Source organism: Globicephala melas, chromosome 6 (genome assembly GCF_963455315.2).
Source record: "Globicephala melas chromosome 6, mGloMel1.2, whole genome shotgun sequence".
NCBI classification, from domain to species: Eukaryota; Metazoa; Chordata; class Mammalia; order Artiodactyla; family Delphinidae; genus Globicephala; species Globicephala melas.
This window is the reverse complement of record NC_083319.1, coordinates 35,811,440-35,832,724: the sequence shown is the minus strand read 5'-3', so window position 1 is coordinate 35,832,724 and position 21,285 is coordinate 35,811,440. Positions and strand designations below refer to the sequence as shown.

The window sequence follows — 21,285 nt, the reverse complement described above, 5'->3', positions numbered from 1 at the left end:
TTCTTTCCCTATATTCAATCCCCTGGTACTGTCACCCATTCCTCTTCTAATCATCATCTCCATGCCACAATCTGCAAGTTTATATTTCCAGTTCAGGTCTGTCTCTTAAACTTAAGACTGGTATATCCAGTAGCCTACTAAACATCTTCATTTGGTCGTCTAATAGTTATCGCAAATCCAGCCTGTTCAAAACGAAATTCATCTTTCCCCCAAACATCTTCATCTACAGTTTTTAGTTACATCAGCTCTATCCTTTTAGTTGCTCAGATCAAAAAACTGGGAGTCATCCTTGACTCTGGTCTTCTTTTACATTCATATCCAGCTCATCAGGAAATCTCGTTGGCTCTACCTTCAGAATATATTTAGACTTCCTTCACTTCTCAGCACATCTTCTGCTGTCATCCTGGTTAGAGGTATCATCATTTATTGACTGAATTATTGCAATAGCCACCTAGTCTCTCTGCTTCTTTACTTGCCCCTCCCCTCATTTTTTAATCTCAACAGAGTGATTCTTAAAAGAGATTTTTTTTTTTGATGTGGACCATTTTTAAAGTCTTTACTGAATTTGTTACATTATTGCTTCTGTTTTATGTTTTGGTTTTTTGGCCACGAGTCATGTGGCATCTTAGCTCCCTGACCAGGGATCGAACCCGTACCCCCTGCATTGGAAGGCGAAGTCTCAACCGCTGGACCACCAGGGAAGTCCCAACAGAGTGATTCTTTAAATTGTCAGTCAAATCATATCACTCCTCTGTTCAGAACCCTCCACTGACTTCCCATGTCACTCAGAATAAAAGCAAGTATCTTTATAAGGCCTACAAGGCCCTTGTAAACTGGCAACCCTGTACTTGTTTGACCTCACCTCCCCCTCATTTACACTGTTCTAACCACACTGGCCCCCCTGCTGTTCTTCAGTCACACCAAGAATATTCTTGCTTTAAGGACTTTGTCTGTTCCTACTGCCTGGGATATCCCAGAACTGCATGGCTAATTCCCTCATCTCATTTAAGTTTTTGCTTAAATATCAATGAGGTCTACTCTGTCCCCCCTATTTAAAATGTAGTTCATGTCCAACACTACCAATTCCCATTACCATGCTCTCTACTTTTTCTTTTTTCAAAAGCATTTATTACTGATAAGATACATCGTTTACTTATTTGTTATGTTTGTTGTTTATTGTCTCTCTACCCTAGAGAGACACTAGAATGCAAGTTTTACAGGGATAGCAATCTCTATTTTGTTTAAATAGCCCAAGGACCTAGAATGGTGCCTCAGTATGGCAGTAGCTCAGTAAATATTTGTTGAATGTATAATGGTAAGAGTTGAGAAGAATGTTTAGTTTAACCCCCAGTATACCATCAGGTTCATTAGACCCCATTTTAGTTTGTTTCTTTTGGGAGCATTTCTAACTATTTCTAAGAATTTATATGTCATGACTTTATTCGTTCTTAGAGTTCTTCCAAAGAACAGAGAGAAGATTTACTTTTCTTCTTTATTCTTTAATAGAATAAAACTCATTCTATCTCAGGGATTACTAAGTGGACCCATTGGTTCCTTTTATAAATCTAAGATACATCATGGGATCCTAGTGATCTTATTTTTGCCATATCTTAAAACATTTTACTATTTCATCATCCTAAGAATAATTTTATCATTACTCATCAATTATTCCAACTATGTTAAAAAAGAGTAAAACTAATTTTTAAAAAAACTAATTTAAAAAAACAACAGAAGAATGAGGGAATTGCCTAGAATGATGATGTAAGAGTGAAATAAATCTTCACTGTTTCATCATCCTTCAGTTTCCTTATTTTTTTTTACTTTTTTTTTTTGCGGTACACGGGCTTCTCACTGTTGTGGCCTCTCCCGTTGTGGAGCACAGGCTCTGGACACGCAGGCTCAGCGGACATGGCTCACGGGCCCAGCCACTCCGCGGCATGTGGGATCTTCCCGGACCGGGGCACAAATCTTGTGTTCCCTGCATCGGCAGGCGGACTCTCAACCACTGCGCCACCAGGGAAGCCCAGTTTCCTTATTTTGATGCCCAAAGTATTGCATTATCTTTCATGAATGTATGAAAGAAGTCTGGAGGCACCATCTTTTTAAGCTTTCATTGAACACAGTTGAAAATTCGGAATTTTACATTTTCTGCCCAAATTGGCAAATAGAAGAAAATTAACAGAGGAAGACATTTCACAGTTATTAGATGAATCAGAACATGAATGCAAAGAGACAAGTTGTAGTACCCAGCCGTTAATGATGTGATGAACTTGGCCTTTTAAGTGAAGTCTCAGACTATGATTTTTTTAGAGGATATCACAGATGAATTTTCTTAATCTTAAGAATTGGTGAATGAACAATGTATTTCTAAGTACAGAAAGGAAATAGGGTATTCTCATCTAGTCAGTCAAACAACAGGAAGTTCTTTGCCACACAATATTTTATGACAAGAATCTGTACCGTCATGCTTTGATAAAAGGATGTGTGGCTGTATTATTTCATATTTTATGATATTTGTGTACCACAATTCACTTGATATGGTTTGTTTCAAGTGGACAGATGCTGAAGGCAGATGTGTATGCAGAGGTACTAGAAGGAAATAGATGATATGGAAGTGAAAATAATTGAATGGATTGGTCATTCTAATTGGTGGTTATAAATCTAAAAGTAAAAACGTTTTGTAATTATGGAGCAAAAAAGAGATATATTTGAAATCTGGTATTAATATTTACAAAATGGGTGTGTTCCAAGTTCATACATGACAATTGATGAGCAGTTAGTTGTATTCTAGGATGTTATCCATTTCAGGTATATTTAACTTCAAAATAGGAAAATATAAAATAAAAATTGGGGTTTGCCATGTTTAAATTCTTATTAAGATTTCTAATAAAGTTGTTTTTCTATCACTTTCTCTTTAAATTATTTGTAAAATGACTTAAATTATTAAAGGGTCTGTTAGACCCAGGTGATGAATGGTGATGACTGTTTTTCCTAGTATAATGCAGCAGGCGCTGCTCTAATACTGGAGATATGAAGATAACTAAACATTGGCCTTGTAAAGAGATGAGGTGCTAGTGGCTGGCATGGTAGTAAGTAGACTTTTCAGAGCAGGTAACTGAAACAGCTAGGCAGTATTAAATACAGGAAAATTAAAGAATTGTATCAGAGGAGAAACAGTGTACTACCACACAGCCGTAAATTGAATATTAACCTGAGAAGAGGGATGGAGGGAAAAGAAAGTCAGATAGATTGTTACAAGAAAACTGAACCCCCTTTTACTTTATTAGGAATTTAGATATTAATGCATAAAATAGATAAATCCATAAATATCAGGATGAACATTATTTAGAAGTATGCAGATAAATACCAAAAGAAATAGAATTGAAACTGCTTGCCTCTGGGGAGTGGGAGCTGGAGTAGGGAGGAGAGAATTGCTGTTTTTACACTTTTTAAAGTATTATTGGAGTTTTTAATACCATGTGCATGTATTACTTTGATAAAAATTAGCAATAAAATAGGAAATTATGAATTTAAAGAGAAAACTTATCTGGTATGTAGCAATTGAAGTTGAAGGCACGGGGACAATGCAGAAATCCTAGATCTGAGGTGGTGAACAAATGGTGATGACTGGAAGGAAACCAACGTATTGGCTTGGAAAGACATTTTAAAGAAATATACTGTGAATTTAAGACCTGGCCTGATTGGATAATGGGGTGAAATATTGGCTTAAGATGAAAACAAACCTATATTTTGAGTCATTAATAACAGCAGGGAAGAAAGAGAGCCAGTTTCAAGTGGGGTTGTAAAGATGAGTAGTGCTTCGGATATGTTATGTTTGCAATGACTGTAATATAAATGTTTGTGATACATCCTGTAAACAGTTATAAATGTAAGCCGGGACATATTTGTTCTTAAGGCCTGGAGAGAGGTTTGAAGAAAATATGAGCCCCCAAAATAGTAAAAACGAATTGTTTTGGAGTGACTTATTTCACCAAGGAGAGAGTGAAGAGAGAACCAGACATTGAAGACCATACATGTACTCACACGCAAAGTTAATGATAGGTAAAGAAAAAGAAAAAGGATTTGGGAGGGAGACAAATGTTGAATAGAAGGATGGCTGAAAGAATATAGCTTACAGATTGGTATTAAATTTTTACCAGCAGGTAGATACCAAATTTATATGGCCTTTAAATCTTCTCTAGAAACCTATAATATCTTTAAAAAAGTAGCCTCTTCATTAAATCTGGATGTGTTTTATATGTGCTTGTCATTTTACAGATGTTTCAAATGTCCACATTGTATATTTTGGACAGGAAAGGGTGAAAGTGGGGAATAGGAATCGTAGATATCTTTAAAAGAAGAAAAAACAACTCCCATAATCCCACCATATTTACTGTTTCTGTTGATACTTTTTCCTTTTCTGTTCTTGTTACTTAGTGTAATTTGAGGAGTCTTTTATTTCTAAACAAGTATTTCTTAAGCAGGTGGTTTATTGACTAAATCCTTGGGGTGGAGGGAATGGGGGATGAGAGGGAACTCGCGTGTGTGTGTGTGTGTGTGTGTGTGTCTTTGGGGATACACAAAAGCCTTTATATGACTGATAAACTTTGCAAGAGCTCTGTATAACCCTGTGCTAAGCACCTGTATTTATTTCCTCTTTCTTCTTCCTCCTATACCTCTAAAAAAAGAAAAGATAAATCCCCATTTATCATTTACACACACTTAAAAATATAAAATTTCTGGTAAATTTAATATGATTTAAAATAAGATGAACAATTTGATGCCTGACTTGCAAATTCTACTAAAATTGTTTTATTTAAACTATTGCCAGTTACACAATGCAAAAATTTAATGACGAAATGGTTTTGTGACCAGTGTTAAATGGAAAAGTATAAATAAGAGAAAACCAAGACAGAAATAAAGAGCAGTTTGAGAAGAATACATGTGAATAAAGTGGCTCAGCCCTCAGGGGATTTGCGTGTGGCATTGTGTGTATTTCAAAAGTTTCCGTTGAAATAACAGATGCTACTGATGAAGTTGGGAATAGTAACTTCATTTGTGGCTGATTTGGTTGCTTATTAAAAGTGAGAAGATCCCAGGGGGAAATCTGGTATAGTGGAGTTAGGCTCAGGAAAGAATATAACAAATATCTTGCAGCTTCATCTTTGTGATCTTTAATCCGTAAACCCTGGCTAGCTCAGGCAGGATTATCTATAAATGTCCAATTATCTTAGATTACATGTGAATCCTGTGTCTGCCAAGTAATTTTATTTGATAACAGTGATTTTTTTAAAGTTCTTTTTTAGTTTCTAGAGTTGCTTTCTACAGAAATTCCAAGTTTTTTCCTTAGCCATTGAGAATTATCAATTGAACTTTTATTTATACAATGACAATCTATAAAATTATCTATTGGCTAATGTACCCCAGTTCAGAACAGTGTTTACTTGTGTGAGCATACATGTAAGCATGTTTACATATGCTTCCTTTTCTTTCCTTTTTCTTTTAAATTTTTTCCATTCACAGTATGCAAGATATGCTGATAACTGGATAGTTAGGTAGAACTTACAATTTTGTGATGGAAATAAAATATTTATTAATATAGGTCTTAATACAAAGTTCAGAAATTCTCAATAGCCTAAGAGATACAAATAAGCTGCTTTAGACTATGAGTGAGAGAGAAAATAATTCTACCGAATGAATTCAAAAGAGGAAATGTTATTTAGGTAATTCATTCAGTAAACATGAGTACCTATGACGACAACTAAGGAATCATGCTTTGGTGTGTGGATGATACAAAGATAGAAATGACAAGGTTAAAGTCCAGGATGTTACAAAATTGAGGGTGATCATCTGTGCTTTTGAGGTGTTATCAGGGATGACATCAATGGATGAGGTAACACATGATTTGAGACTTGAAGACCAAGTCCTAGTTCCAAGTGGTTGAAATTGGGGTTGGCTTGTGTTCCAGGGAATACATGCATAAGCATAGTTGCAGAGAACAAGAGGACACATTGGGAAAAGTATTAGGCATAGCTGAAGCATTGGCATCAGGAAGGTGAAGCCAGAGAAATAGGTAAGGGCCAAATCTTGGAAGGCACTGTGTGACATACAGAGGAGTTTTACATTGATTCTGCAGGCATTGAGGGATCATTCAGGGCAGAATGTTTTCACATTTCTGCTTTAGAAACATTATTTCATTCACAATATATACAAATATCAAATCGTTATGTTATACACCTGAAACTAATATATGTCAGCTATACCTAAAAAAAAAAACCAAAACCCTAAATAAAAAAGAAAGAAAAAGAAACATTATTCCAGTAACAGAGGAAGGCAAAAATGGGTTGTGGTACTAGAGATAGTTAGAAATTATTTTAATAATCTAGGTGAGAAATTAAGTGTCTCTGGGTCAGCCTAATGGCATTGAGGTTATTATGAATAGATTTGGTGAGCAATTGTATGAAAGGTGAAAGGGAAGAGTTGAGGTTTTGATTTGGAAAATAAAGTGTGGTACAAGTTATTGAGAGAATATACAAGGAGGAGAAGTAGGGTTTGTTTTTAAGAGAGAAATGCAAGGAATGGGGAGAAGGTAAAGAATTTATTCTTAGTAATTACGAGTTTGAGTTACCTATAAGATATCTAATCCCAATATCCCATAGATCAGGAGCTCAAGAAAAGATTGGGCCTGGAAATACAGGTTTGGTGGTTCTCTCAATGGCCATGTATGACAACCTGGGACAAAGAATGTAGAATGAGAATGAGGACAAAGAATGGAATATACCAAGTGGCCACTGAAGGAAGAAGAAACTGTAAAGGGGAACAAGAACTAGGAAAGTAGCTTGTTATATCAGCCAAGAAATTGTTGACTGCTCACAGAGGTCAAATGAGAAATGTACTGAATATTATCCATATACTCATTAAATGTGAAGAGCAGAGCCTTACAGAATATTCAGAATTTATAATCATGGGACTTCACTGACAGTCCAGTGGTTAGGACTCTGTGCTCTCATGGCCAGGGGCCCAGGTTCGATCCCTGGTTGGGTAACTAAGATCCCACAAGCCGTGTGTGTAGCCAGAAAAAAAAAGTGTTGCTGCTGGCTTTGAAGGTAAAGGCAGCTTCTAGAAGCTGGGAAAGGCCAGGAAATGGATCTTCCCCAGCCTCTGGAGGGAAAGCAACCCTGCAGGGAAAAAAAAAAAAATTATAATCATGGAAATTGGACTGAGTTAGGTAGAAAATTGGGCAAAGAGGGTTATGGTGTTGAAGATCAAGGGAATAAAATGACCAAAAGTACAGAAAAGGGAAGCACTAGAAGTGTTAAATTACAAACAGTAGGACCTTTTAGTTTAAAATGTTAGGTATATAAAAAGGGAGTGTGGGCAATAAATTTAGAAATGTAATATGGTTGATTTGTCTTTTATGCTATAACTGCCAAATTATTTAACCTCAATTGATATTCTTTATGTTTTGTGGGGTTTTTGGTTTTTGTTTGTTGTTGTTTTCTTGGTTTTTTTTTTAAGGCCGTGCCATGCGTCCTGTGGGATCTTAGTTCCCTGACCAGGGATTGAACCCACGCCCCCTGCAGTGGAAGCACGGAGTCTTAACCACTGGACCACCAGGGAAGTCCCTCAGTGTGTTTTAATGTAGTGAAAGAATGCCATGTCATATGAGCCAGAGTTTTGGCGCTATACTGCAAGTGAGAGAAAAGGTATTGAGAATGCCCCAAATCTAGGTTCCTTAGGGATTGCAGGTATATACCAACCATTGTCTCTTTTTTCCCAGTCCGCATCTGTGAGCCTGTCTATAGACTCACCAATTATTTGGAGAGAAAACAGTTGCTAGAGAACTGACATACTTAATATTGTATGAAGACTGTTTTGGTGACACAGTCATCCTAAGTTAATTAATTGATCATTGGTAGAATTCAGTATTTCTTGTTAAATAACCCATATCCCAAATAATAGAGGACTTTCAATCTTTTTAAAAACTTCATGTTAATTAAATCATCTTATTTTTAAAAAAATTTTTTAATTTTATTTATTTATTTTTGGCTGTGTTGGGTCTTCGTTGCTGCACATGGGCTTTCTCTAGTTGCGTCGAATGGGGGCTACTCTTCATTGCGGTGCGTGGGCTTCTCATTGCAGTGGCTTCTCTTATTGTGGAGCACAGGCTGTAGGCCTGCAGGCTTCAGTAGTTGTGGCACGCAGTCTCAGTAGTTGTGGTGCGCAGGCTCAGTAGTTGTGGCACACGGGCTTAGTTGCTCTGCAGCATGTAGGATCTTCCTGGACCAGGGATCAAACCCGTGTCCCCTGCATTGGCGGGTGGATTCTCAACCACTGTGCCATGAGGGACGTCCCACCCTATTTTTAAAAAATGAGATTATCATGGTTATTTACTTAACACAGTAATACTTTTTAGATTCTTTAGCCCCAAGATAGTACATACTACTCTACTATATGATAAGTTCCTTGAGGGCAAGCACCATGTCTTAGTCATCCTTCCCTCTCCTACACTGTCTTTTACATGAGAGATTTTCAGTGAATATTTGTTGAAAATTAACTCAACGCTACATTAAATGAAAACATTTTATACTTTGAGGAAAATTACATTTACGTTCTTAAATAATTAGTAGTAGCAAAATAACTTCTTATATCTACTTTGCTGAATATTAAATTCAAGTCCATTGTATGTGGAGAAAATCATAAATATATACCTCTTCACTGAATTGTAATGAGACTTAAAATTTTAGATGTTAGAAATTAGGATATGTAGAAAATGTAAGGCACCTATGGCTTCCGTGTAAGAAGGGGCTATAGTGTATTAGGCTCAGGAAAAGATTCTTCTTAGTACCTGGCTCCTGTACTGAAAATGACCAACTAGATATGCTGAAGTGAAATCTTCTATAATCTTTGGTGATCTTACGAAAAACATTTCACTAACTCCTACTTCCTGTCAAATTATCCCGAAAGGTAGAGAGAACCAGCTCTATAATTGTGCCTGCTTTCCCAGCAAAGAGATGATCTTCACCAATTCCCACCCACAAGAATTTAGGCAGACTAAGTATAATTGAAGCAAAGCATGAACTGGCTTTACTCCTCAGAAATCTAGCCCAAACTCTTCCTTAGATCCTTTGAAAACTGAGTGCAGTCTTATGGGTAAGTAGCTACATTAGCACTATATTTCACAAAAGCAACAATTGCAATTTTTTGTAGAAAGCACACACATTTTAAAAATGAACATTTGTGTAACCATACAGGATTGTTCTGAAGATGAAATATGTATTTTAAACAATTTATAGACTGTAAGTCACCATCACCATATAAATTTGAAAGATGTTTATGCATGAGAGAAAGAGAGAGAAGGAAGGAGGGAAAGGAGGAACGGAGAAATAAAGATAGCAGAATAGTTCCAGAAATAGGAGAAAATGTGTAAAATGTGTAAGCTTATGGGTTCACTTTTCTTTGAGGTTTGCTTTTTTGTCTTGAAGTTATTTCAAAAGACAGGAAATATTCTGTTTCTTGCATAGTATTAACAAAACCACCCTGTAATACTGTTTTACTATCTCTGCTTTCAAGAGTACTACTCTGGCAGAAAGAAGCCTGATGTACTATTCCTTGGAAAGCTCCACACAGTAGGAAGTCAAGACTTTTAAAGTTAAACTGAAAGAGGAAAGACATGGAAAATTTCTTAGTTGGAAGAATAGATTTAATATTAATCAGTAAAATTTCTTAGTTGGAAGAATAGATTTAATATTAATTAGTAAGTCCTCCTATGTGTTTCAGGTAAAAAGCTTATTCTAAGTAATAATATTTTAATTCTCAGTATTCTTTATATATAAAAAGGTGAAAATTCTTAGTAAAGGAATTATCACACCCTTTGTTCCAATCAACCTGTATTGTTTGCTGTATCCTTTTACCTCTTTCATTATGTTGCTTGTGCCTTTCCTTTTTACTTGTGTCCTTCATCACCTGTTAAAATCCTATTCAAGATGTTTGCTTCCAGCCATATTGTGTTAACTTATACCAGACTTGCCCTCCTGACAAGAGATGATGAAATTAGCAGACAAGGACTTTAAAACAGACATTATAAATATACAGAGGTTTAAAGGGAAAGAGGCATATAATAAGAAGGGAAATGGAAGATATAAAAAAGAACCAAAGGGAACCTATAGAGCTGGAATATACAATATTTGAAATGAAAAAATGAAATGAAAAATTTTAGTGGATTGACTTAACTACAGATCAATTAGCACATTTTCAGACATTGAACAGCAGGCAGTACTGGACCATGATACATGAGAATATGGAAATGAAGGAGGTGCACCCTACAATCAACCTGCATCATGGTGCTAAGAAAGGGAACCCAGGCACAACATGGCCATCTCACTAAGATGAGAAGACAGAGATCAGAGTTCAGAGAGGCTAAAGAAGCTGTAGTTTGTGAGGCATAGTACTGGAGAGAGAGAGAGAGAGCTGAAACGGATATAACTCCAGAAATCTGCGTTGGGGTGTACCGATGAATACCAAGGATACTGAGTTCTCTGCCCATGGATAGGGCAGAACTCCACTAGACGTGGACAAAAACCTACTGGAAGCCAAACAATTCCCAGAACTTAACCCGAGTTCTTACTTGCCAGATTGGAGAGACTGTGTTAAACACCCTAGACATTCAGTAGTGACCCCACTACTAAGATACATCTTAGTAGTAGGGCTTAATTAACCCTAAGTAAAAGCTACTCTGGACCTACCCTAGCAAAGCTTTAAAAGTCTCAAAAGTGTCAGCTGATCTGGAGATTACTTAACTGCGTGTCAAAACAGAGTCTCACACTTTTTAAAGTAAGAAAAAATCAAGACACTCAACAGGGGCTTCCCTGGTGGCACAGTGGTTAAGAATCCGCCTGCCAATGCAGGGGACATGGGTTCGAGCCCTGGTCCAGGAAGATCCCACATGCCGCGGAGCAACTAAGCCCGTGCACCACAACTGCTGAGCCCACGTGCCACAACTACTGAAGCCCACATGCCTAGAGCCCATGTTCCACAACAAGAGAAGCCACAGCAATGAGAAGCCCTCGCACCGCAACTAGAAAAAGCCCGCACACAGCAACAAAGACCTAACACAGCCAAAAATAAATAAATAAATTTTAAATTTTTTTAATTAAAAAAAAGACACTCAACAGTGTACCTCAGTAGCAACCAAGGGGAAAAAAAAAATACTAGGCATTCAAAAAAGCAGGAAAATGTCACTCATAACCAGGAGAAAAATCAGTCAAGTGATACAAACCTAGAAATCACAGAGAATATGAAATTAGCAGCAGGGACTTTAAAACAGCTGTTAAAAATGTACTCTGAAATTTAAAGGAAGGGAGAAATAGAATAAGAGAAATGAGAGGTATAAAAAAGAAGCAAATGGAACTTCTAGAGCTGAAATATATATTTGAGATAAAAAATTTACTGAATAGGCATAAGTACAAATTAGATTATTCAAAGGAAAAGAATAAGAGAGTATTATGGACAACGTTATGCCAATAATTTCAACAATTTAGACAAATTCCTTGAAAGTCACAAATTATCAAAACTGGCCCAAGAAGAAATAGAAAATGTGAATAGCTCCATATCTACTTAAAAAATGGAATTACTGTTTTAAAACCTTCCTACAAGTAAAATTCTTGGTCCACAAACAAGGAAAACTCCAACCTAGATGACTTCACTGGTGAATTCTATCAGATATTTACGGAAGAAATAATACCAGTCCTACACAAACTCTTCCCAACACTTCCCGAACTCTTGTGAGGCCAGTTTTACACCAATATCAAAACCAGACAGACATTATAAGAAAAGTATAAGCCAATATCCTTCATGAACACAGATGTAAAAATTCTTAATAAAAGCAAGTTGAATTCTGCAGCATATTCTAAAGAATAATACATCCTAACCAAGTGGAGTTAATCACAGAATACAAGGTTGGTTTAACATTTGAAAATGAAACCACTGTAATTCACTGTATTAAGAGAGAGAGGAAAAACCATGGGCTATCTCAGTTGATAGAGAAAAGGTACTTGATAAAATTCAACACACATTCATATTAAAAACTCAGGAAACTAGGAATAGAAAGGAATTTCCTCAACCTGTTATGAAAAATCTACAACAAACAGTATACTTAATTGTGAAAATCTGAATGTTTTTTCCCTAAAATTGGGAACAAAGCAAAGATTATCTGCTGTCACCACTAATATTGAGTATCATAATGGAAGTCCTGCATAAGGCAATGGGTAGGAAAAAGAAGGAAAAGGCATACAGATTGGAAAGGAGGCAGTAAAACTGGCTTTATTCACTGTATTCATCAGAGTAATGCCCATTAAAATCATAATGAATACTACTTCACACCCATTCTAAGGTTAAAATTTTAAAAGACTGACAATTCCAAACTTGGTACAACCAGTATGGACATTCCTTAAAAAAACTAGAAATAGAACTACCATGTGATCCAGCTATCCTACTCCTGGGCATATATCCAGAGAAAACCATAATTCGAAAGAACATATGCACCCCAGTCTTCATGGCAACACTGTTTACAATAGCCAAGACATGGAAGCAACCTGAATGTCCATCAACAGATGAATCGATAAAGAAGATATGGTATGTATATACAATGGAATATTACTCAGCCATAAAAAAGAATGAAATAATACCATTTGCAGTGACATGGATAGACCTAGAGATTATCATACAGAGTAAAGTAAGTCAGACAGAGAAGACAAATATCATATGGTATCACTTATATGTGGAATCTAAAAATATGGTACAAATGAACTTATTTACAAAACAGAAATAGAGTCACAGATATAGAAAAAAACTTATGGTTACCAAGAGGGAAGGTGGGGAGGGATAAATTGGGAGATTGGGATTGACATACACACACTACTATATATAAAATAGATAATAAGGACCTACTGTATAGCACAGGGAACTCTACTCAATACTCTGTAATGACCTATATGGGAAAAGAATGTAAAAAAGAGTGGCTATATATTTATGTCTGATTCACCTTGCTGTACAGCAGAAATTAACACAGTGTTGTAAATCAGCTATACATCAATAAAATTTTTTTAAATAAATAACTGAAATTCCAAGTATTGGTGAGATTATGAAGCTAGCTGGGACTCTCATACAATGCTGATAAGAGTGTAAAATGATACAATCACTTTGGGAAAATTTGCCAGTTTCATATGAAGGTAAAGACATACTTACCATATCTAATAATTCTACTCCTAGCTATTTTCCCAAGGGAAATGAAAACTTATGTCAAGTAAGAAGAAAGAGTCTCACTAGAATGTTTATTGCTGCTTTATTTATAATTGTAAAAAACTGGAAACAACCTAAATGTTCTTCAGGAGATGAACAACTAAACAAATTGTTGTGGCCACACAGTGGAATACTGCTCAGCAGTAAGAAAGGAACAAACTACTACTACCTAACAACATGAATGATGACTTTCACAAATATTCAGAGTGAAAGAAGCCATATACAAAATGGTACATAATGTATGATTCTATTTCTATGCAGTCCTAGAGCAGGCAAAATGAACCTGTCGTGAGCGAAAGCAAATCAGTGGTTGCCTCGGGTGGGGGACTGATTGCAAATATGCTCAAGGTGACGTTTTGGGATGATGGAAATGTTCTACATTTGATTTTTGTGGTGGTTACACAGGTGTGTACGTTTGTCAAAATGCATCATACTGTATTTTTTACGTGGGTATATTTTATAATATGTAAATTATACCTCAATACAGTTTTCTTTTATGGCACAGCCTTCTGTGACTTTTTTCCCCTTTCTCCCTAAATTCAGATATCTGCTCTTCCTCTGAATTTACCATAGTATCTTGTTTGGTTCTCTCCTACTCCTTTTCTTTTTATATTTTTGTGTTTGCCTAAGTTATAAGCTCTTATCAGTTTTGTTTACCCTATAGCACCTTGCTTATTGTAACCTTTCAATACATGTTTGTTAAACAGCTAATTTAATGCAAAGAGAGTTATCAGTTATTGTTTTGATTACAGTTCTAAAGTCTGAAAAGAATCATAGTCCTGGATCTTAGCAAGACAAGGCTATAAAGCAGGTAAGAGTTGATATTAGGCATCTTTAGGGCAGTCCTAATTTTACACTTTAGGGCAATCCCATTTTATGTTCTGTGGCATTGGCTGGTACACACATAGAAGATGGGTGCTCCCAGGCCCTGTGGGAAGTTGTCTTTAAGGCAAGACACTCTGTGTTGGTTGCAAAGACCTGGAGGATTTAGGTAATGTAGGCTAAGTAACAATGTATTTGATTCCAGTAATGAATGAAAATTTGATAGAATCACAGAAACTTAGTGCTAGAAGATACCATGGATACCACTTTATCCAACCCATTACTAAACAGACCCAGAGAGGGTAAATAACCTGCCCGACGCCACACAGCAAATAAGAGATAGGGTTAAGTCTGGAGCCCACATTTCTGACAAGTCCCTTACCAGAAATTGAGCAAAGTGGAGAATTGGCTGCCGGTGGAAGTTGTAATGAGTTGCTCTTAGACAAAGCTTTCATTAGGTTGGGATTTGGAGTTAAGGAGCAAACAGGATAGGTATTAGAGTCAGTTATTGCTAGGGTAGAACCAAAACTGAACCATGAGTAGGGCCAAGAGTTGACTTATATTTTCCTCGTGATGTCTTTACTTCATTTACCACCCAGAAATCTGATTTCATTTGTAATTGAAGCCTATTTTGTGTACTTGCTGACAAATTTTCTACAGTAAGAATATACTGTAGCTTGTCGAGGAGGAGTTAGTATGTAACCTAGAATATTGTTGAATTCCACGGGTATGTTAAAACAATCTAAATGGAGCTGATCTCCCTTGTAAACCTTTCCTTCTTTCAATATTCTCTGTTCATGTGTAAATTTATTGGAGTTTGGGGGTGGTAACAGTTGCTATTTTGCATTTCCTTGGTTTGGGAGTTCCTTTTTTAAGGACAATATTAAGCCAGTTTTATAATTAAAGTGATTCTAAGTGGTCATTTTGAGTTTTAATGATGAAGGACATGGAGGTACAAAAGGCAGCTTTGAAAGTTACAGCAAAGCATGCTCCTTAGATGAATCCTTTGAATGAAAGAATAATAGCATGGATGGTGATGATGAAGCTGCTGCTATTTAATGTATTCTCCACTCTCAGTATATGGATGCAGCCTCCGAATTTTACAAAGGAAATAATCATCAGCACAGCATCTCTGCTCTCCTATGGATTGGTCTTTTTGTAAAGCAGCCTCTTGGTTTTCTTAGTAAAGGTATTTTATTTTAAAATGTATCTCTAGACACTTACTCCTGGTAGGCCTGGGAAAATGTAGATTACTTCATGTCTCTTCAAAATTCCTTTCAAAGAAGAGTCAAGCTCAATTTGTGTTTTTGAGATAGAGAAGAAGAGTAGATAGGAGGAAGGAGGAAATCTTTGCTTTGGGGGAAGAAAAAATCTTTCAGTCCTTTGTTGACACCTTAACTTCTGCATTAGTCATATGTCCCTTCCTCCTTGGCCATGGATGGACCAAGGGAATAGCAGCCATTTGCAAGTTTGTAAAGGGGCAGTGCAAAGAGAAGAAAACAGCTGATAAAGAAAAATGTAGGGCTCCCACCCCCGTAGGTTTTTACAGTTATATTTTTAGGTTGGTCACTGTCTTCTGGATATTTGGCCTTCTGTTTTTGCTCTTTTACTTCACTATTTTTGATGTTGTAAAATACAGTGCTAAATTCCTAGCTCTAATCATGAGATAGTATTCAGAGTCCACCTTATAAAAATGTTACAGTGAGAAGCTGGCGGACACAGGGACACAGTTAATACTGATATTGGAAGGAAAAACCTTTCTTCTACCTACTTGGGTCTGAATGGTGGGGGGCCTGCGAGTTAACTGACAATAGAGAGAGTTACAGGAGAAAAGACCAAGGGTGGAAGCACTCAGTAATGAGTAACTCACTAAATAGCCAAAGGTAAAGGTTTGTATACTAACTTAACAAAAGGGAGGATTTAGGGCTTCAGAAGATAGAAGGTTTTTTTGTTTGTTTGTTTGTTTTTTTGCGGTACGCGCGCGGGTACGCGCGCGGGCCTCTCACTGTTGTGGCCTCTCCCGTTGCGGAGCACAGGCTCTGGACGCTCAGACTCAGCGGCCATGGCTCACGGCCCAGCCGCTCCGCGTCATGTGGGATCTTCCCGGACCGGGGCACAAACCCGCTTCCCCTGTATCGGCAGGCAGACTCTCAACCACTGCGCCACCAGGGAAGCCCTGATAGAAGGTTTTGATGTGCTTGTTTACACAGTTTTGGGGGAATGTCCTGGTACCCAAGGTCAGTGACTTTCCTGACTAGAGACTTCTGGGTTGGGGAGAGGGGCTGTGGCACCTGACTCACAAAGCAGGCTTTTAGTCAGATAAGGGAAGTTCAGATAAGATTTCTCTCTGCACCTGCTGTTGGGTTTTTGGTCCCTTCAGTGATATATATATATATATATATATATATATATATATATATATATATATATATATATATATATTTGTTTATAGTTTGATGGTTTTTAAAGCATTTTCACGTATCTCACTTGATTCGCACAATATTTTTTAGGTATACAGGGAAAATACTATTATTCCCATTTCACAGGTAAGGAGACTGAGATTAAGAGAGGTTAACTATTTGTTCAGAGCCACACAAATAATGACGGTGTCAAGATAAGATGTTAAGGGGTTCACATTTCTCACTACACCTTTGGGGTTCAATTTCAATACTGACAGATTGAATAATTTATTGTCAATCAAGTGCTTTAAAGGTGTCAAGATCTAGTAACATTTTATTTGTTTTGTAGGAGAAGATGGTGTAAACTGGTTCATCAGTGACAAAGACATTGAGGTAAAATCAAAACAGTTTTGAAGTTATGAATAATAGAATAATAATTTTCTTTGAGGTGTAGTTTCACTTCATTATGATGACTTAATAAGCTTTTTAAAAGTAGCAGCAGTCCAAGTATCTTGTAAGAAAAAGTTTAATTTTAGTCTATGGGTGATTGAATTTTTCAGAAGCCTATTTCAGCCTTGATTTTTGTCAGTCAGTTAATTGCCATAATGATCTAGTCCCCTTTCCCTTTTGTTTCTTCTCTGCTATGGTAAGTCCTCTCAGCCCATTTTGCCTGATACCACTAAAGATCAACACCGGAAATAACTGCTTCTTCAGTGTAAGGAAATGGTTAGTCTATATTTAGGATGTGGCAGGTGTTTGTCTTTGTCAATTATTAGCCTTAATTATGACAGATGGCTAGAAAAGAGAGTAATTTTACAACTTGGTGTAAGGAAAATGTTAAGAGATAATTAGATTGTGTCTCCTTTTGAGGCCTACTTGGCCAGTTCAGCAGAATAACAAGTAAAAGATGAAAGTTTTTTTCAAAGATGGAATTGTACCAAACAAGATAAAAGCATGGTTGGCATTTAGGTATTCCTCTTTAAATAGTCCATATGATATGCTTTGCTAATGTTCTCTTGCAAGATACTGGATTTTGGCTAGAATATGGGACAGCTAGAATTGGATCAGTGTAGGCAGAATGGATCTTAAAAGGACTCTAGGGGAAGGAAATTATCTCATTCTCTCTTAGAAATTAAAATCCAGTTTGTAGGCAGTAACCCTGGGCTGTTCAAAAGAAGGAATGTATTTGGTCACTATGTGGTTTTATAACTTTATAAAGGACAAAATCATAAAAAACACCAACCCCTAACTAAAAATTTAAGCAAGTTTCTCATTCAGAAAAATATGGTATATATCCAGATATATGTCAGCAATATCTTTGACTCTGAATGCCACTGGAATGTCTAAATGATGCATTTCAGTGCCCCTACTAGACCTGAACCGTAAGTAGAGAAAGATAAAAAAGAAATGGAACCATATGGAGAAGTGTAAAAGAATAGGGGAGATGGGCAGACAAAAAGTAGAGCTGTTTTCATGGCACCCCTTTTAAGTTTTTCTAACTCCTTTTAAGAATACAAAGTTCCCTGTTTCTAAGTTCTAAATTGAACAGATTTTGACTGTTAATTCTCTTGAACAGAGTGAGATAATTTTAATTCTTGATCTTTTTTTTCCCTTAGGCACAGATCGGTAAAAAAAGAACATCTGGAAGATGGACCCACCGATACTATTCAGTCAACAAAAACGTTACCTGTAGAAATTGTGACAAATGTGGCCATTTGTCAAAAAACTGCCCCTTTCCACAAGTATGTGAAATATGTAATGTGTCTTTCCACATTGTTAAAATCAAAATCATAGGGTTGGAACCCTTATAACCTTACAATTCAAATGTTATATAATATATGTGTTAAATTTCATATTACATGTTTATGTAGGTCGCAGCCTAGAGTAGTAGTAAAGAACAATAAATCTACAGCCAGAATCAATTTCAGCATCCCATTAGTAGTTGTACAACCTTAGGCAAATCATTTCACCTTTTGTGCTTCTCTTTTCTTTTCTATAAAATGAGAAGATTGAATCAGATTGATTCCTGAGACTCATTTCACTTCTAAACGTTCTACTTTATGACACGGCTTGTTTCATTGTGGGATAATTTTCATTGTTAGAAAATTATAATTTTAGGCATTTATAAATGTTTATTGATGTAAATTATGTTAAACAGATACATCAATCTTTGAAATAACACAGAACTCTTAGACATTTCTTTTTCTTTTTGTTTTTTTTGCGGTACGCGGGCCTCTCACTGCTGCGGCCTCTCCCGCTGCGGAGCACGGGCTCCGGACGCGCAGGCTCAGCGGCTATGGCTCACGGGCCCAGCCGCTCCGCGGCATGTGGGATCTTCCCGGACCCGGGCACGAACCCGTGTCCCCCGCATCGGCAGGCGGACTCTCAACCACTGCGCCACCAGGGAAGCCCCTTAGACATTTCTTGACACTAGTAAGCCCTTAACAAATATTCCTTCCCTTACCAACTTCCTCTCCCAAATGATTACCTTTCAAATATTTGAGATGGCTCTCTTGTTTCCTCTTTGTCTTTGCCTGGCAAAGCAGCCTCTTTCTGTATCTGTTGCTCCTATGACCTAGCTTCCAGATCCTCATCATCCTACTTTCCCTCTCAGACACATTCCACTTTGTCAGTGTTCTACAAGACGAGGCATAAGAAATAGATGCCAGATGATAGTACATGCAGACTAAGCCTTTTTGGCAACCAACAGGATACAGATGGTTTTGTTAAAGCTCTGATTTCAGACATTTTGTTTGATTTTATAATTATGCTCAAGACCTTCATTGTGTTCCCAAATTGGAAATAACTTTTTATGGAATTATACTGAAAAAGAAACAGTAGCATTCTATTTGAGACTGAAGTATTTTGCTAAAGAGATTTTCTGTTTGTCTGCCACATAGAAAGTCCGCTCCTGTTGCCTCTGCTCCGAGAGAGGACACCTCCAGTATGCCTGTCCGGCCCGCTTTTGCTTAGACTGTTCTTTGCCTATGTCTTCTACTCACAGATGTCTTGAAAGACCTTCCTGGAGAAAACGGTGTGACAGATGTGATATGATAGGCCACTATGCTGATGTGAGTATCCTGCATGTAACTAATTTGTCGGACTTTGGGGGCATTGTGCCAATCTGTAACCATCTGCCAGCCTACTTAAAAGCATGTTTACTATGCACTGTGTATAATGATAGTCATGTCCCTTTGGCCACTGATCATGTAAATCAGTGCTCTAATATCTCAGGATAGGGATCCTACTGAATGGGTTCATCAGGAGGCAGCATCAATAAATCTTGTAAACCTGTGCTGGCTTCTTTGGCTTAATGTGCTTGCCAAAGTACAGGTTGTAATTAAAGAGGTATGTAATAAATAACATGTAAAATTTGTGTACCTATTCATTCATAGTTAGATGAAAATATATATATAAACACTTAACAGTTGTATACAAAGGTCTATATGAAGCCTGCCTTGATGCTGCTTATTGGTGGCTCTTGGTGATATAATATTCTCATGCAAGAAGGACAAGCCACCAATACTTTAAATATGCTTATCTTAGATCTTTCTTTAGATTTAAGAAGACAAAAGTAACTTAGAAGACATTTCAGTTACTTGTAGCATGTTAAATTTTAGCACATTGTTATTTTAGACGTCATTTTGCATCATATTATAAATGTCTGTGGGATTTTAGTCACAATTTCAACCAGAAGGGCTTATAGAAGTCAGTATCTAAAAAAAAAGTAAGAATTTTTTCCCTTTAATTTGTGCTTCCCAAAGACATGATACAAAGCACAAATATTTTTAAAATTTTCCTTATATTGAATTGTACCTAGAGCCTTTTGCTTAAAAAATTAATATGACTTTCTGTTGGGATGAATTTCAGATTAAGACAAACTAGAATATGAATATTTGGTATATGTGTTTCTTGTGTAAATAATAAAAGAATTATTGATTGTAGTTTTTAAAGGATCTTTATAAACAAATCAAAGTAGGATCACTGTCCTATAAGTTAATTTTTTTCCACTTAATTCTTTATGAATGTGTCTCTGTCAGCTCATAAAGACTACCTTTCTCATGGCTAACTTTTATTCCATTTTTACCAATTTTCCCAGCCATTTCTCTACCAATGCATTTAGATTTATACTGTTACTCATTTTTTTTTTAAGCAAACATTGCTGCTGTAAACACCTTTTTATATATCTGCATACATGTAAGAGTATTTTGGTAAGTCATATTCTAAATGGAATTGTGTAATTAAAGGATATGTACATTTATCTCTGGATAAATATTGTCAGATTGTTCTAAAAGATTGTACCAGTGTATCCACTTGCTAGCAGTGTTTAAGAGTACTCTGAACCCTAGCTGTAATCAATCTTTAAAATTTTTGTCCCATCAGATAAGGAGAAAATGATATCTTACTGTTTTAATTTATATTTCTTAGGCCCCTAGTGAGGTTGAATATGAGTCTTAAGACAAGTTATAGAGATAGAAGTTGTCATTTCATTCCAAAGTAGTTTAAACTTATATTTCAATATTTACTAAGTTTTAAAAATAGTAAATTCTAAGTTGTCTTAGTTTTATTCTGTTGTTCTCTGCATTGAGTTGTCAATTATAATTTCTTAGAAAGATTTTCTAGTTTGGACGTTAGGTTTAAAAGCATATTTTTTAACTTCTTTCTTCCAAAGGACTCTTATAGGTATGGTCTAATTTGCGTGTGATAACAGAAGAGGCTCAGTCATTGTCATGAGCAGTTTTTTTGAAATAAGAAACTATAGTAC

At 36.5% G+C, this 21,285-nt stretch overlaps 1 protein-coding gene across 3 annotated transcripts in view; it reads left to right on the top strand.

Annotated features, from left to right (window-relative positions):
- The window catches only part of ZCCHC7 (zinc finger CCHC-type containing 7), a 244,343-nt gene that overhangs the window by 172,255 nt on the left and 50,803 nt on the right, over positions 1-21,285 (top strand). For all 3 annotated transcript variants that reach the window (XM_030884269.2, XM_030884271.3, XM_030884268.3), the window contains exons 3-5: positions 16,870-16,913; positions 18,137-18,262; positions 19,421-19,591. In XM_030884269.2, coding sequence (XP_030740129.1) covers positions 16,870-16,913; positions 18,137-18,262; positions 19,421-19,591 — 341 coding nt within the window. The remainder of the gene's footprint in view (positions 1-16,869; positions 16,914-18,136; positions 18,263-19,420; positions 19,592-21,285) is intronic.